Source organism: Abramis brama, assembly GCF_963993115.1.
Source record: "Abramis brama genome assembly, chromosome: 17".
Classification (NCBI taxonomy): Eukaryota; Metazoa; Chordata; class Actinopteri; order Cypriniformes; family Leuciscidae; genus Abramis; species Abramis brama.
The window spans coordinates 12006718-12025469 of record NC_139979.1 but is presented as its reverse complement, the minus strand read 5'-3'; the positions used below and the strand labels follow the sequence as shown (position 1 = coordinate 12025469).

General features: G+C 36.7%; 2 protein-coding genes across 2 annotated transcripts in view; one reads left to right on the top strand and one right to left on the bottom strand.

The window, feature by feature from the left end:
* Positions 1 to 223: 223 nt before the first annotated feature.
* utp11 (UTP11 small subunit processome component) lies at positions 224 to 3228 on the bottom strand. Its single transcript, XM_084090050.1, has 8 exons — positions 3037 to 3228; positions 2701 to 2762; positions 2211 to 2313; positions 1871 to 1984; positions 1690 to 1783; positions 1183 to 1313; positions 730 to 840; positions 224 to 516 (listed from the first exon to the last, which is right to left on the bottom strand). The coding sequence occupies exons 1-8, from the start codon at positions 3094 to 3096 to the stop codon at positions 433 to 435; spliced, it is 759 nt and encodes a 252-aa protein (XP_083946176.1). The 5' UTR covers positions 3097 to 3228; the 3' UTR covers positions 224 to 432.
* A 3776-nt stretch (positions 3229 to 7004) lies between these two features.
* fhl3a (four and a half LIM domains 3a) overlaps positions 7005 to 18752 on the top strand; it is a 39860-nt gene continuing 28112 nt past the window's right edge. The window contains exon 1 of the mRNA XM_084088671.1: positions 7005 to 7447. The gene's annotated coding sequence lies outside the window, so the exon portion shown is untranslated. The remainder of the gene's footprint in view (positions 7448 to 18752) is intronic.

The following is an 18752-nucleotide window of genomic DNA, read 5'->3' as shown; positions in this document are numbered from 1 at the left end:
GAAAGTTTAGGGTTTTTTGGTGCATTTTTTAAATAAATAATCCAAAAGTTTACGATATAATTCAAGAGTTGGCTGAATTGTGAAGACAGTAGTATACTTTCAAAAGTAATGCCAACTCCAAGTGGCAGGAAAGTTGCTCATTTTGTATCAGGTTGTAAATTTGATGAGATCAGATGAGATGTGCTAGTGCCATCTACTGATAAAACCAAAGAACTACAAAACATTAAAGACAAAACTTTATTTCAAAGCAAAAAATGAATTGCCATAAATATGTACAATCTCCTTGCCTTATAGTGTGCAAGATGCATGTTTTCTCTTGGTACGTTACAGAGGGGAAAGACAAATCCACAGATTCAGTCCATTTCATAGATATTACAGCTGACTGACAACCACAAGACAGAGATTGTTTCCTCGGTGTGATGATCCAAGACATCATCTTTTCCTCTTGGTCTCAAATCTATAGATGGCAGGTGCAGTGCTGGTCTCCTTACGCACTTTCACTTTCTTAACCTTATCCTGTCAGAGAGAAAAACACAACCCAGATGTCACACAATAATGCAAACAATCTCTTGAAGAATGTCCAACAACTATTAAGAAAAATATCTAAGAAATACAAGATCGTTGTTTAATCCATGCCTTAGTAAACATAAATGAGACAGGAATTTTCCTAATCAGTTCTGAAGTGCTCATGTTGAAAAGGTTAGGGGGAATGCAGGTGAATTCACTCACTTGTAGATCTTTTCTCGTCTGGATTTTTTGACTAATGACAAACATCTCCTGTTCTCTGTTTATACGTTCTGAAAGCCTCAGATACTGCTGTTTCCTCTGTTTGGCAAGTTTCTGAGAAAAGGGGAATAAACATGTTAGAAAAAGACAAATATGAGAAAGAGGACAATAAATGCAGAGAGGAAAATTTGATATAATGTACTCTTTACATAATTATTTATATTAATTTATGTTTATAGTTATATATTATCATGGTGACACTTTACAATAAGGTCTCATTCATTAACAATAGTTAATGTATTAAGTAAAATGAACAACACATTTGTTACAAAACTTATTAATCTTTGTTAATATTCGTTAATAAAAATAAAGTTGTTCATTTTTTAACAGTGCACTGTACACAGTAAAAATACTTATGTTATGTATACAGTATGCTATACAGAGAGAATGTGTTACTTTTATTGACTTAGACTCCACTGCTCCCAGAATGCTCTTGTGTGTCAGGGTCTCTATTGTTGGTCTGTTATACACTCTGTCCACCAATGCAGGAACCGTGTTGAGGTGTGTGGCCAGGTCAAAATCCTCCACTGGCATGAAAAAAAAAAACACAGATTTGGGAATTTAATACTAAAAAGAAAATGTCTCTTTTTCAACATGGCGATCCACCGATTATTCTTTGATGTCAAACTTTATTTTATGAAAATACACATTCAACAAACACACAATCATACAATATTAACTTCAACTTAAGCTAAAGTTAAGTAAAATTAAAATGTATGTTACATTAATAATGATTTTTTTTTTCTGGCTTTGCACTGTAATCATCAATGCGTGTATATGGTACTATAAACTATTATTATATAGAGCACATTTAAAATACAACATTAAATTTCATACACTATGTAACAGGTGGATCTCTGCTCCATCTCTGTTTCCTCAAAAGGTGCAGTTATACAAGATTACCTTCTTTTTTTGAGTCCACATAAAAGACATGTTTATTTTTCTTTTCCTCATTGACATCAAGAAAATGGAGCTCTGACTTCATCCTTTCGATTTTCTGAAAAATAAAAACACATTCCATTAATCTCAACTGTAAGGGGATGGCACCGCAAATACTCAGATACATAAGAAGAATCAGCCATACCTTCATCTCTGACACCCGCTTCATTTCCACATATCTGATGTCCTGGGTCCTCATCATCTTCTTCTGCTCATCCGTCATCACTGATTCTTCTGGTTTGATCATGTGAACTCCATCCTAATCGGAATAAACAGAAGCACAATAAGCAGAGTTATATTACAGTAGTCAACATTTGAAGTGGATCCAAACCTTTCATCAAAGTTATACATGAATTTTGAACAATACCCGTTCTTGTCTTAGGACAACTTTTATGAACTTTTTTGATCCACTTCAGATGTTGACTACTGTAGTTGGAAACTGCAAAAAGAGTAGCCCCTGAAAGACTTTCTAAGAGGCAACAAACCTTTAATTGGTTGTGTATCATCTTAAAGTTAAATTCATCAGGGTTCTTATCCATGGCCTTCTTACGCAAGGCCAGGATGGTCTTCTGTTTCCGGTGGTAGTCACTGTATTACAAATAACAGGTTTGTAAACTGTACTGAAATGATAATGTGCAGCATTAACTATATTCTAATAACAAACAAACCTAAGGTAAAAGTATATAATAGGTAATATATGTAATGTGTTCTTATCACCATAAAGATGTCATATTATACAGAACTCAGTGCTATTACACTGTACCAAGTACCTTATATTTACTACTAGTTATAATGAACTATAACTACAATTCATTTTAGAGAATGACAAATTGCTACTTGTGTAACATTGTGTCACAAAACATTTCAAAGTTCGAACATTTCTGTTCGCAGAGACTCAATCAACAAACATAAAACTCATTGTGTGTAAAACGTGCAACATCCAACAATAAAATGACAAATCTTGTTATTTCTTACTCTGCACGAAGTTTGTAGTCCTTCTTCTTCTCTAACAGACCCAAATGTTTCCTGAAACCGAGCTGTGATAGGGGAAAATTCACGTTAATAAACAAATAAGAGATGTGGAGGGCTAAATCTTCTCATTCGCTGCTAGGGAATGACAAAAACTAAACTAAAGCGGCCATGGGATTTCAGAAAACCCCTACTTTACCGAATTAACTTAACCCACAACTACATCATTTCAAAAATTAATTTGTCAGATGAAATATAATACACTGATAGAACAATTTGAGTCATTTTACAATACAACAATTAGCAAGGCAGCACGCGAGTTACCAGTATGTTTAAACTTACCTGTGATCGCTCTTTGTGGTCTCGTTGTTTAGTTTTCAAGGCTTTTCGAAAAGAAGACATGGCTGTAAAAATCTGAAACCAAATCCGACTCTGTTTAATGGGGAAAAAACGTAAACAGGAATTTGTATACACCGCACAATCTCGAATGGTTCTGCGCTCACGTGGATACGATGGATCACAGCTAGCGTGGTGTTTATCGAAAGCAGATTCGCAGCAAAACTATTTTATCGTTCCTAATCAAGCCTATGAATATTTTTAATATTTGGACATTTCTTTAAAAACTACAACAATTATATTAAATAAAAGTAATAGAATATATGGAATATGAACGATGTATAAAATACGAAATCGTAAAATTGTTAATAATTGGTATTTTTGATTAACGTTATATAAAAACATCTAGTAGGCGATTCATCGGTATTATTTAACCATGTAAACGCTTCAACTGAACCAAAAATATAGATATTTAAGTGTATACCTTAATTTAAAAAGAAGTGTAAAAGAAATGTTGCTTAAAGTGTCGACGGCAGATGGCAGTGTAATCCAGGCATTGCATACACGCCATGCTCAGATTCATCCAAAAACTACCTTTAAAAATGGGAAATTCCATAGTCAAAAGTGTTTTGACTCCAGTAAATGTTATGTTTTGAAATAAAATCACTCACTCTTTCTCCAGAAACTGCACATAGAGTCACAAGCTGTATCTTTGACACTGAGCTTACACCACAACATTAGCTTTATATGGCCATCTAATCAGTGAAATCCATCACTGGAGTTGTCTACTGTTCTGTATGAGGAAGATATCCAGGCTCACGGCATGGAAGAACTCAATAACAAACCTTGGGTGCTGAGACACTTAGTTTATATATCCTGGCCAGTGTGTTGACACTTTAAATCGCTTTGGTCATGATAATGACAGCCTCTATCTGCCAAAGAGATTGGTTAACACTAACAAATAATACTTGGTTACTGTTTTCAATCAGGGTTTTTAAAGAGTGCCCTAGTACAGGCACCTATAATTGAATCTCAACCAGAAAGACCGCTTTCGGCCATTAGTGTGACAAATGTCAGAGCAGAAGTCTGATGACGACACCTGTGCGCCTCCTAAGGTCCAGTTTATCGTTGGCTCGTCTTCTGAGAATGAAGGGGAATGCAGAAAATTTCCATTTGGTGTGTCAAAATGCGGGGTATGGGACATAAGCAAGGGCAGAATTGAAATAACAACCAGCTTTTCCTCTGGCCCCAAAACACATGCACATTACTCAGAAATACAGAACATCATGGCCTGGTGCTGTGATTCCTTTCCCACTGTTTTTTTTTTAGTAGTAGTAGTAATAGCTTAACTCATAAGGCACTGTACAGGTACAGAGGAACTTACAAAATGAAATGCACAAGTTTCATTATGAAGAACCTCATGGAACACTGAAGTCATCTAATTTTTACTGTGGAATAACTACAAACAGATTCTATGTATTACCTCATATGACATTTTGTCCTTTATTTCCTCTTTCATGATTAAAAACAAATCGAATGTGTGAGATGCACATAACATGCAGATTTTTTCGTTGAGAATGAAACCCTTCATGGGGTCACTTTTTCCATATGATGTCATAGCCTTGATTGACACATGGTTTGTGGGCTTTCAACTTCTTTATGCAAGACATATAAAACCAAGTGACCCAACAGACTTTTCCTACAGAAACTGAACCACAGTATAGCATGTAAAACTAAAACATGAGATTTAAAGCAGCATGCATTTTAATTGGATTATAGGCCTATATGTTTCTCAACAAAAACAACAATCTTTAGGGAACAACTAGTATTCAAACCTGTGTTTAAGAGAGGGCAGAATGTCAAATGGGCAGGACGAGGGGTTATAGGTTTATGATAGCTCTGAGTTTCTGGAATGTCCTTGCTTGACAGATATATTACTGTTTGGTTTTTAATATAGGCCTTTAAAAATCACACAAATGACATAAAGTTAGGCCTACTGGCCAGTAGCTGAGCTCAAGACCTTGGAATGTCTCTCCTAACCAATGTAAGGTTTCTATACACAGACGGTGAGATTATGCTAATATAAATTAAGAGGAGCTCTCATGTGAATTACATTATTATAGTATTTCATCTGCATTTTCAGGTCATGTTCAATTAATAGAAGTTGTTTGCTTGATTCCATTTGTATATGGTGGGGCAACCCAAATCTTATTTATGTTTTACTCCATGTTCTGTGACAGCGGGAAATGTTTTGGAGGAATATTCCTTGAAACATAGGAAACCATTTAAGAGATTTAAAACTTATAATTTCAGGTTTTACCAAGGATGTTAACAACTCGTCTGAATACTAGATCCTTCCAGGAAGAGGGTTCTCTTGAATGTTTGGTTCTCACTCTCAAAATTCGACCACAAAGCCCTGTAAAGTGTGGATATGGGACAATTAACATCCCACTATTTAGTTTGAGCTGGCAGTACAAAATGTCAGTATAAAAGATCTGAAGGTCCTAACACAACTGTCTCCTTTTTTCAGGGATAAGAGGACTTTTTATAATGAAGGGTATAATGAAGGCATTTCACAATTTACGCTTGATTTAATTTGGTATAATTTGATAAACTTTTATTTTAAACCATTAAAGAGTGGCAATAAAACCTTAATGGCATTATAGTTCTGAAGCAGAGGATCAGACATTGTAACGTGTTTAAGAGAAAAACTTTCTTGCCACTGGTTTAATTTAATGAATTTCAATTGCACATGAACTCTTTGGTAAGATTATACAAGAGAGTAACTAAACACCTTTCTGAGGCAATCGCTGAGTTTATTTATTGCTAGCAAATAAGTCAACTCAAGATAACTAATTTAGGGTTTCAGTAATATAATCTCTGATATGGCTAAACACAAATTTCATAATTTCATTTACAACAATTGCTCAGTGTTTTCTGCGGTTGCCTGAATTATTACAAGGACAAAGGCACTTTCTTTAATCTTGCAAGAGGTTCTTTATTTTGTATCTTCATCCAAGTATTACATTACAAATATGAAAACATGAAAACGGATATCAAAGCAACATTTACCTCTTTTTTATGCAATAACATTTAAGTGCCTGACGTTTTTCCATAGCAAACTCTTGTAAATATCATGTAGCAATAATCTGTTCATCCATTACTGTGGAGTGTGACAAAAGTGTTTTCAATTATTTTGCACAAGAAGTAGCTCACGGTCATTATTTCAGAAAATCATTAACATTTCCTCCACTTTTCTTATTTCCATCACAACTGATTTTATTATTAAGACAGTAATGTTCTCAACAGCATTCTGTGAAAGTCATTTCTATAGCTTGTTTCATAACTTTTCCACCACATTCATCACATCATAGCATAGCCTATAAAAATGCTATAAATCATTTTCACATAACGAATATCATATAGATTATAATAAATAATTACTCTTTTAAATATGTCATATTTCTCTTTTTATCAAGGATTTTCATATGGTGAAAATAAAATCTACCCATTTGAAAAGTAGCAACTTTCCAAGACAGTTGAAAAGTTTCCATTGATGAAAGTTTCCAAGACAGTTTCAATGTGACCATTATACAAAAATAAGTTAAAAATCAACTCATTGACGTAAAGCTAAATGTTGAAGATTTGCCCATATGTTTGAATATGAAAACTATAGCACTGAATCTACACAGGAAGAGATCCTTTGAACAAGATTTTTTTTTTTTTTACCTTTTGAAAAACATACCCGTTCTCTATTCTAATGGTTAGTCTGGTTTTGACAAAACAAATAATTTCAGCTCTGTTTAAATAACCTGGGGTGCGTTTCCCGAAAGCATTGTTAGCCAACTATGGTCGCAAGTTCCCTCGTTACCAATAGAGTTCAATGGACATTGCGATGAACTTGCGACCATAGTTGGCCAACGATGCTTTCGGGAAACGCACCCCTGGTCTAAAATATGCTCCATCCCCCTTACGGCTACGGAGAGAAAAAAGTTGTTCATTGTCATGACGATTCATCCTCCTCAGATGTGGGTGTTAAGTAACAGGTATTGTGCTACTTCCATTATTACAGACAGACGCTCTCTTGCGTCCTAAGCTACCGACAAAAAACAAGCCAGACAGATAACAATGCAAACTGCCTCAATTTAAAGATCATTTAATGGAACTTCCTTCAGGAAAGAAGGAAGACCGTTTTCATCCACTGGGGCGGGAGCTTGTGACTCACTCAACTTCCTCTATAGTAGCGCATGGAAGAGTTGAGCGCGAGCATTCTCTCATTCGGTGCTTTGAGAGAGAGGGGAACACTTCTTCACACCCTTGAGGAGCAACAGGACTACAGATCTATTAAACAGGCCAACCAAACTGACCCCAGCGCACTCAACACGGACAGACAGAGTACTGAAAGAGTTTTGACAGGGTAAGCTCACTTTTTCTTTTCTTTCTTTACTGTCATGTTAAATTAGAAACTCACGTGACACAGAGCTAATGATTATCAACCCGTTTTTCATTCAAACCCAGCGGGTAAAAATCGATGAATTGTTCGCCTATGAATGTTTTCATTCATCCAGGTTATGGTAGAGTATCCTGAAGACGTGTTAGAAAGTGTATTGTTCTACCTCAGTAGATTAAAATCTTGTTTTTGTTTGTTTTTTTACTAACTTTTAACACCTTAGTGTAAAATACAATAACTGCTGTACCAGCAGTACCAAAAATACCATTCATTCTTGAGTGAGTGAGTGAGAGAAAATAGACTAATTTATTAAATGCAAGCCCTTTCAATGTCATCTTTAACTCTCCCTAAAGTCAGAGTTTAATGACATGCCTGTGGTGAACTTTTTGTTCTCTAGTCTACACACTTGCAGTTCTCAGAGGAATCTGGGACACGTGTCACAACATGACAGTTATTTGTTAAGTTTTCTGACAGCCAAACCTCATGTCTTCATTGGCATTAAATGTATGCATGCGGATAACCATTAGAAAAACAGGCATGCATGCCGTGGGGGGCTTGACATATTCCTGAGTTTTGTCAAAAGCAGATCCAGGTTGGAACTTGATCGCTCATCTTTGAACACACCTCATCCCAGAACATGTTGCATTCCAAGGCGTAGTGAACAGTCTGAGTAACGGCTCATAAGGTCCCTGTAGCAAGTTACAGCTCACTTTTTTTTGCCCTGTTCGGTGAGGTAATAATATATACACCCATTGAGGTTGATAATATTTATACTATTTCATAATCTGTGCAGTGTTTATAGAATGTACCCTTCAATTAAACATAAAACAGGAAATGGGTTACACATATCAGTAAATGATGTGATTCATAAAGACACACCTTGAGTAATTGAAAAAAGGTGAGTGGAAATATTTTATCTATCAATGGGTGGGTCCTCTCTTGATATATCAGATCCGCTGATGACTAAACTCCTTTGGCAGAGATTTTTCGTTTAAGCAATGCTTTCTGACTCTGGAAAGGTCTTGACAAGACAGACAACAGGGCAAATACTGCACTGAATAGGTCAGGGAAATTTGCAGGAAGAACAAATCTTGGTTCTCTACTCATTTCCTCTTTCTTTTCTATTTTCAAGCCCTGCTGCTGTGACTGGCATCCTGTAGTAGACCTTGCAGGTCATAGAGTTTTTAACTTTTAAAGTGTTTCTTAAAGAGCTGGACACACTTTTAAGTGCGGCATGGCATGTGCTGACATGCACGTTTGTGTGTGCGTGAGAAAAAAGCAGAGTAGAGATCTTTGAGGTGCATCACTGTGCCTTTTGGTGCATTAAGAAGCCTTTGAAACTGCTTACCTCATAGCCAGATTCCCATAGTGTCTGCCGCCAGCCCTCCGCCATTCCATTCCCATTCATTATTCCAAGAGGGGGAGCTCAGAGGCGCTTGTGGAGGAACAAAATCATCCCTTTGAAACTTAAGTTCCATCCCTTTCATTAACATGCCACAAGCTTATTATGTAATCAATTCAATTATTATTTTTTAAATATTTTAATATCTTTTAAAAGTTTCAGAAAGAGTAAGATTTAATTTAAGATTTTTTTTTTGTTAATTTTTTTTATTTAATTATCAGGACTCATTAATTGATTGATCAAAACTGACACTAAAGATATTTGTGTTGTTACAAATAAATGCTGTTCTTTTGACCTTTCTATTCATCAAAGAATCCTAAAAAAAAAGTGTATCATGGTTTACACAAAAATATTAAACTTCACGACTGTTTTCAACATTCAAATCAGCATATTAGAGTGATATCTGAAGACTGGAGTAATGGGTGCTTAAAATTCAGCTGTACCATTACAGGAATAAATTACATAAAAAAAATATTAAAACTGTTGTTTTAAATTACAATAACAGATTTTATTGATTTTACCAACATTGGGGCCTTTTACTGTATTTTTAATTAAATTGGTGAGTGCCCAAGAGACATCTTTATACACACACATACACGTGTGTGTGTGTGTGTGTGTGTGTGTATTCTTACATATTTTAAAGTTTATTTACTGCAACTTCTCCCACCATACATGGAAAAATTGCTTAATCAAAAGTGGCTTGTGAAGAACTCATCATGTCCATCAAAGAAATCAAAATTCTTAAATTGGGCCGTATTTCATTTGTGCTAACCACAACAGGGCTTCCTCTTATAAGAACCGTGGTTTCTGAAGTGTCCTGCTGTGCCAACAAACTTCAGTCTTGTTATTTTTATGATTGTTTTTTTGTGGTTCCGAAATCCCTGCACCCTTTGGTAGTAGCCTATGTAAGGTCCATAAAGTCCAAAAAGTCCATAAAATGGGATGTTGTCATCTCAGAAGTGAATTTCTTGGTGTCTGGAATATTCAGACCAGTCAGAAACCGAAGGAGATTGAAAATGCATTTGTTTTTTTTTCACTGATGTGACTGCAGTCTTGATCATGGCCACATTGTTTGGAGACACTGCCTTATGCATGGGCTGTTGTTCATCAGGGATAGGACTGAGTGCAATGCATTTTGGGATGCAGTATTCCATATAGTAAGCTCCATTGAAAACCGCTTACTTGGCAATTGTAGTATACAAAAAATGTCATACTGTGCTTACTATACATAGGCTACTATTTACAGCAGCCTTAGAAAGAGTAGTGTGGTATACTATGCTATTTGCTTGGTCACTACAAACACTGAATGTAGTTGTCCATTCACAAGAGTTAACAGCATACAAAAGAGTGAACAAGTGTGTCCAAGCCATAAACTTATCAGACCATCCACATGCAAATCCATTGGACTTGAACATCAGTTTGTCAATAGAGCAGCTCTGTAACCAAATGTACAAGATAACTCAAAGCAAGAGACAATGAACCCTTTAATTCATCTCTAATAAGAGTGCCAGAGGAAACAATGTGAATTTAAATGTCTTGAAAGAATAACACATGCCAGTACACTGCATTTACTGTCTTCTTTATATCATCATGAGTTAGTGTGTTGACTCTGGGACCATCCCATATATATCACAAACTCGCTGTGTGAAAATCTCAATTATTATCTCTGGATTCAGACTTTTTGTGTTCTACTGACACATTTCAGTTCAAACAGCTCATGGGGGACATATGACTGGTTGTTTGGGGGGTGGGTGGGGGCGGTTAACTTTGAATCAAAGGAAGTCACTGCTGGTTTCCTGCGGGGGACTCCAGGTGCATCTGTGATCCAGTGAGATGGTGGTTTCCTCCCAGACTGGGGAGAATGAATGGATGAAATCAGATCCTCACAGCCTGGGCCCCAAGAGATGCGACCCGCTGCTGTGTGCAGTGTGCTATCGGCTCGCTTGTACTGTTTATTTACCTTTCCCCTCTCTTCCTCTCGCAAGCCTTATTGTCCTTCATAGACGCTTAGTGTCTTGCTCTGAGCCACTTGTTTTAAACCCTTTTGTCTGTCTTTCTTCCGGTCATTTCTCTACAACACTCATAGTTTGCTCCAATATGCTGCTCTGTGTCACTGTAAGCACCAAGAGGTCAAGATTTGACCAGTTGAGCCCATTCCGATAATGGTTCTCGCATATGCATTCTTCCGCCAATGCGGATGGAACACGTTTCTTGCACTATTCAGTGGTGCAGCAATACCATTAATAAATCAATAGTGCAGAACATACAGTGTCATTTGTACGGAAATCAGACAACACTGATTTTGCTGAGCATCTTTGTTTTAGTGAATCAAAACCATATATATGCAACTAGTCTAGTCCAATTCCCGAACGAATGGCAATTTCAAGTCAATTTTTTTTTTTGCAAATGAAATACAAACAGTTTACCTACTGTGTTTTGTTATACTTAAAGGAATAGTTTGGCAAAGAATGAAAATGTGCTTTTAATTTACTCGCCATCAGGCTAAAATGTAGGTGACTTTCTTTCTTCAGTAGAACACTGATGGACAGACATCATTATGCGATAGAAAGCTTGAGTTCCAGACTCTTATTTGCCTGGTAATGATGATGTAAATAATGTTCAGTATATCTTGCAAAGACTGATCGTTCCGCTTCATAGGACCTTAAATAGGTCAGGGGCCACGGGTATTCATTTTGTGTTACCTGTTTCAATTTTTTGACTCTCAAAGTGATGGCAACCATTGACTTGCATTTTATGAATCACCAAGGACTATAGGTTCATCTAAAATCATATTTAGTGTTCTGTTGAAGAAAGTAAGTCACCTACATCTTGGATGGCCCGAGGAAGAGTAAAATAACAGCAAATTTTCTTTTTTGGGTGAACTATACCTTTAAGGCTTGAGAGACTTAAATCAGTGCAGTAACCAACAATGTGAAGTGTTTCATAAAATAAATGTTATGACTGAAGTATGTTGCCACATTTTTATCTTAGTATTGCTATTTAATATAGTTAATTCCAGTTGTTCAATTCTATTATAATTCACTTCTACACTTCTAAAAAAAGACTGCACAAAGTCTTTGTATATATCATTTTTAATAATTGTTTTACATTTATTACCTAAATTATCTCATCATTTGAAAATTATGTTTTTCCACCAAATATTTCTTAGTCAAAGATCCTAAAAGAATCATTGATGGAACCAGTACTGGAATCTGGAAGTCCTTATAATTCTCACCCATACCAGTCATTCAAAACTTGCTGAATCAGATCTTAGGAGTGTGATTAGGCAATGCCACATGGCATGTGTCTGGATTCATGGCTTGCGTCAGTAAACATCTGTTGGTTACATGGATTAAGCAATTGCAGTTTTTCTAATGGACCATGCTTATGTCTGTTAAACCAACTGTATCACAACTAGCAGATGTTACTGTGCAATCTATCCATCCACACTCTTTTGTCACCCAGACACAGTCCCTGAGTCACCTTTGACGCACCTAATCTCCGTACAGATCTAGGAATCCAGTCACCTTAGAGGTGTGGGCTGTGAGAGGCACTATACGCTATCCCGTCACAGGGTTGGGTTTTTACCCCTCTTCTTGTACACATATCACCAACTCCCAAGTGGAAATGTTCCCAAATCTGTCAGAGAGATGCATTCAACCTGACAATGAAAACCCGCACTGGAATGTAAACACTGGTCTGTACTTGTAACAGTCACATAAAACGTGTCTGGTTGGCATTCTCCAAGCTATAACTGGCAAACCTACTGTGACATACTATCAGAATGAGAGTGAAATATGTGTAACTGCAGAGTGTTTCCTGTAAAATCTGTATCCAGTGCAAATAATAATTAACCATAATTTCATCCAAAAAAAAACAAAAAAAACACAGGATATCTTTAAAAATGTATAATATTTTTTTTTACAGATTATGATATATTGCCGATGCAACACTAATAAAAAGCATATCTTGAGCAATAATGGAACATTATAAATAGTGAGATACATGGTTTGATACAATTCATCATCTTCATGGCTGGGAGTTATTGCTACATTGGTTGGTGACTCACCACATGCTGGAAACTTACGGTTCAAACATCTGTCCTGCAGGCTGATTATTTTGACTTGATTCATTCATGCTGGTAAATGAAACTTTTTTTTTTTAATGTTCCGTCCGTTGTGCCACCTTTCCATCTTGATAAAATTAGTAAGGTCTTTGCACTCTGCACGGAGAACCATTATCAGTGACATCAGTTTTATATGAAGAAAGAAGAAAACAACAAGAAAATTCAGAGGTCACAGAGAGAGCTGCAGTAAAAAAAAAAGTGTACAACGCAAACACTTTATATTAAAAAGTTAAAGAAGGTATAGTGTTATGTATTTAGATTTCTGCTTCAAGCATAAAACGTATAAATTGCTTTTTCAATTTGACATGATGTGTACTACTGTATGCTCCATTAAACAAGGAAAATAATTGCTCCACATAGCACTGTAAAATGCTTTCACTGTCACAATGTCTCTCACACATGCTCAGTTACAAACAGCACTTGAGCTGTAATTTGTCAAGTAGGGTCAATGTGATCCAGTAAAATATATGCTGGATCTTCAGTGCTAACAGCATGGAAGCATGAAGAGAATAGTATGCTAATGTAGGAAAAAATTAAAACAAATGTTTTGATTTGAAACCACTGGTTGCTAATCAGAGTCAGCGGCCCAGCTGTTTAGCTTTTTACTGGGCCTGGAATCATCAAGAGGAGCCATTCATTATCCAAGAAGCCATTTAAAAGGATCAATATGCTAAATTAATCATTACATCTTACATGTGCAATATCCCACCGCAGTTTCTGTTTTTGTACAGGGCTAATCTTAATAAAGCTTGGAATCTCCCCATGCGAACACATGCTCAAATCCACATGTGTAAGCAGACACATTTAAGCACATTATAGGGTGCCAAGTCAGGATTGTAAGTGCTGATCACTTCCCAATGCTTAATTAGCCTCCACATCTGCAAGAGATGAGAGCAAATGGCTGTGACATCATTTCTGATGAGAGGAAATCTGACTCAAGTGTTTCCATTCGGTGTTTGCGCATCTGTTTTGTGTTTGTATGTGGGGATGAATGACTAATTTCGGTTGCTTTTGGGCTTCTAAACAAACCTTGACTTCGACAGCATACAAGCTGTCATAATCTTTTATGGAACACCATGAACCGGCTCACCCTTGCTGACCTACAGAGCACACTGCAGTGGAATGCATAAAAAAAAACAATGCTCACTGGGATCGCTTCTGAAATTTTTAGTCTCCTTACACTCCGATTTGTACAGATGTTTATGTGGTGCACAGCTGTGCAAGAGTGTTTCCGTCTAAAGTAAACAGCTGCAAGATACTTGCATCATGAAGAAATCTGGTAGTGCAATGCTTGTGTGAATGGTCAAATGCACTTCTAGGTATGAATGTAAACACATTCAGTTTGTCTTAAGAGAACATGCTGGACAAAGACTACATTCACACTGTCAGTCCAAATCCAACTATTTGTGTGTCCAATTGGAATCTAATCTAAATGATTGACTCATTACTGGTCAGATCTGATTTGTGTGTCCCAAGGCTTTCTTTCATTTTCCAAAATATCTACATTGGCAACAACGTTGCGTTGGTAGGACTACTCCAAAAAAATATTTGCACATATAAACGTTCGTCAACCAGTCAGAATCTCAAGTATTCAGCAGCCACGTATATACATGTATTTCTGCTGTGGTATCGAAATTGGTATAGAGAATTATGAAATTGGTATTGGTAGCCACCAGTTTTGGTAACACGACAACCCTTGAGGTTTTGAGGAGATTTATTTTTTTGCAATGTTCCATGGAGCAGTAGGGAGAGCGGAGGTAGCTGTCGCCTTCTTTGAGGGAACACCTCAAAAGTCTTTCGCTGACCATGGCTCGGCACTTCACAGAAGCCCATAAATGGGAGAAAGTGTCCGTGTTGTGTCTATAAAAGGATGTCGGCTATAGTGGATAGAAAGATGAAGATGATTTAGTGCAGAGGGCCTGGATAAGAGCAGAGGAGTGGGAAAGCAAAGACACTTGTTGACAAGGCTGCCTTGAGCAAAACCTTGAGGATACAAACACAGAGCCGCTTTGAATGCTTCGATGACTTGTTTTCTGTTGACGTTTAGCACATGAAGTCTACCAAGCCATGAATTACATTTTAAACACACTTCTCAACCATTGTCATATTTTGACAGAGGTTCCAATGGTGTCAAAACGTGATCGCTCCCATTATAATCTATAGCGCTGTCTACACTGCATGTGTGCAACGTTTTGACTCTTGTGGTGTTGACAGCTAGGTTGATTATAATGGGAACAATCCAGTTTTATTGCATTATGTCACATCCTGTCATACTGATTGCATTAAAGACGTTCCCTTATAGCTTCGGAAATATTTGAAGAGAATGTAGGAACATATTTAAATAGTTCTGCATCTCTTGTCTAGAGACGATTGGCATTTTTCCAAAACATTCAAGTCATACAGTAAACCACATAAACTTTATGACATGACTAATAATGTCTCTCAAGAAAAGAAGTTAAAGCTGTCCTGTATTATGAATTTTCCCAAATAGTAGGTCTTAGGAGGAGTTAGAGAGGAATTAAATTGACTGAATTGGAATGAGGGGTTCTTCAATGGAAACAATAACATTGTGTTTCTCCCCATGGCATGAAGTTGCCGTTCTTTTATATACAAGAGACAGAGGGATACCGAACCAGTGCAGGAAAATGGATGAAATGCATAATTACACAAAACAAGAGCCAGATTGCCTAAACTCAAGTGCAGGAGTGCTGACACTAAAAGCCATTGCCTCACGCTGAAAATATCCAACTGCTGAATGTTAATCTTAAAAGCCTTTTTTTCATAATCGTATACTGTTTATGATTATGAAAAGAGAGAAAAAAAAATAAACTGAGAAGATTGGGAATGTGTACTGATATTTAACAATGTACATTATGCTATATGTGAAGGAATAAATCAATCCTATTAAAACAAGATGCCTTGACTTTGAACTAGGCTGCTAGCTCAGCCCAAAAAACTGCAGTCTTTCCTATTAATATGCAGCTGTCATGACAAAATCTATATATTTGGATGATCTATGATGAGATTTTCAGAAAGCCATGTGCAGAACCTGGCGCCACTCGCCACCTAAGACCGATGTCTTTACGTCTGGCTTTGGGTCTGTTTGGCTGTCTGCATATTCATTTATCTGTGGTGAGTTGCTCCACTTTGCCTAAAAAATGCACAACTGCACAGTGGAACTCACTTTGTCAAGTAAATCAACCAGGTTTGTTTTAGTAAGTGGAACAGATGGAGATTATAAAGGGTTGTGGGGTTTAATGAGGTTGGAAACATCATGGCAGAAAGCGGCGTATAGTAAGAGAGGTTTTAGAGGGAGGTGCCCAAGTTTGATAGACACTTAGATGAGGCCTTCTGATTTGATATCTGCATAATTATACCGTCTTATCTGCATTCACCATACTATCCATGCATACTTTTTTTTTTTCACTCAAGAAACAACATACATTTTATCACTTGCAACGAACAAGGCACTGAAGACAAATGGTGTTTTTGCATGGATGCATGATAAAGAGAGTCCCACGTGACACAGTGAGATAAGACCATGATGAATTGCCCTTCTTATCCTCTGCAAAGTCAAAGAAATGTATTTTTTCCAACTTGCCCCATCAGACTTAAAATCGCATAAGCAATCAATGTAGAGTATTACAGTACGTACTTCATGGCCTAAAACATCCCTATGACATGACAACTCAGCAGAAATTGATGCCACACTATAGAATATCTGTGTGGTTATTGCTGAATTGGCATTTTAAAGTATGCTACGCTAATTATCGTGCTAATTTTATAATCTAAAGTTAAGGAATAGCTAATGCATCATACAAAGTACATGAAATCAATACTATAGTGTGACTATTTAACGTTTGCCAAGTTAACCTAGCATTGATCCAGCAACTAACCAGAGGCACCATGGGCACTGCAGAAGAGATCGACAGGAGGTTACCCACAAATGCCTTACCCACCTTGGGACTCGGCGACATTATTTTGTCCCTTAACCTGATTTCGGTACATCTGAGATTCAGACCAAGGATGCCAATGAACGGACACAGCCACATATATCACATTTTAGCATTACTTTTTATTGTAACTGAATTGAGTACTTTGATAATCGAGGAACTAGCAAATTAAACAACGGTCACGGCCCTTACAGGCAGCCAATGAGTGCAGAAGCCTGAACCCAGAGTCTATGAGGTAATGCCTCTCTACCAGCCCCCTCGTTTTGAGAATGACAGAAGGGATTTGGGGGGATGGTGGAGCGGATGGCGGGGGCACAACTGTTTGATTTATGGTCACCTTTGAAGTGAGATCATTCCTGCAGCGTGGCCAGTGCTCTGCTTTCTGGTGCCTGGAGCCCAGTCCCCTGTGAATGGAAATGGGGAAAAAAAGACCCCTGGAGGTCGCCAACACCCACAGCCGTTTGCATGCAAAGTATATGCTTCCCCATTTTATGGCAATTTATAGGCATACGTCTAGCCATGTGCTAAAGTTTTTTTTCTGGGTTTGCTTTTCTACATGTGACATTTATCTTGAAGGTTACAGAAAAACGTGGCAGGAAAGAAAGAGAGGATGGGGAAAAGAAGGGAGGTGGTCTAGATGAGTCCTTGGAGAGTCATAAAAGAGAACCAAGGGAGACATGTTTAAGCCCAATCCAGCCACCAGTGGCGGTTGTTTTTCTTAGATCCTTCCACAGGAAAAAAAAAAGTGTGTGTCTGCAGATGTACATGCAAGTCTATATTTAGGAGCATTCTTCTTCTGCAGTGAGTTAAAACAATCTGACTAATTCTTTGCTTGTATGTAGGCCAAATATATGTGTGATACTTTTATTTTTATGTGAGCACAGTTTAACATCATGCAGAATAAATAATTAGTGATTAGCATTTTAATATTTTGCAATATTGACTGGCTACTTGTTACTACTGAATATGGTAGGGATAAAGTCTGGCCGATATTTCATGTTATGACCAATAACCAAAAAAGGCTTATATTAAAATTCTATAATATTTTGTCTAAAAACAGAAAAGCATAAAAATGAATATAATTCATCTTAAATTCCACAAGTGAATTTAGGTGTCACACAATTATGTACAGTAAAGTATGAAAAATGGATATTCATTTTGAGATTGGTTAAATATTACATTTAACTGTTTAATTAGTGTTTTTAAAGACCCTTGTGTTGAAACTCAAGTTTTTAATATTGTTTATATGTCTATGTATGTTTTTAATATGCTTTAAGACAAACCATGTGCAAATTCTTCAGTTAACACCATTGCTGAGAATTTTCTTCTTAAAAACTTCAGTGTACCAAAGACAGTCTCACAAATGCGTTTTGAAACCGCCCCTCTTTCCTATCATCACAAACTTGGCTTTTCCTATCATTATTTCTAAGGATGCTGATGTCTGACTCTGAGATGGCGAACGGCAACATGGTTTGTGAAACATTAGCAACACATTATTAGCTGTTTGAAAATGTAGTCAAGCCAACCCTAGTGAAAAAAAGTATACTTTATTGTATTTTAAATATATTCCCTTTTTCAATAGTACATTGCAAATATACTAACAAAAAATGTATCTTTAAATTAAAAGTATTAGCATCATGCTTTTACCTATTTTCACAATACAACTTTTAACACACTTTAAAATAATTGTACTTTAGTATATTTTCTAAAAATATATTTTAGAAAAATATACTTGAAGTGAAAATTCAGGTTATTTTTTTAAAAGTGTATTTATTTGCACTTTATTAAAAA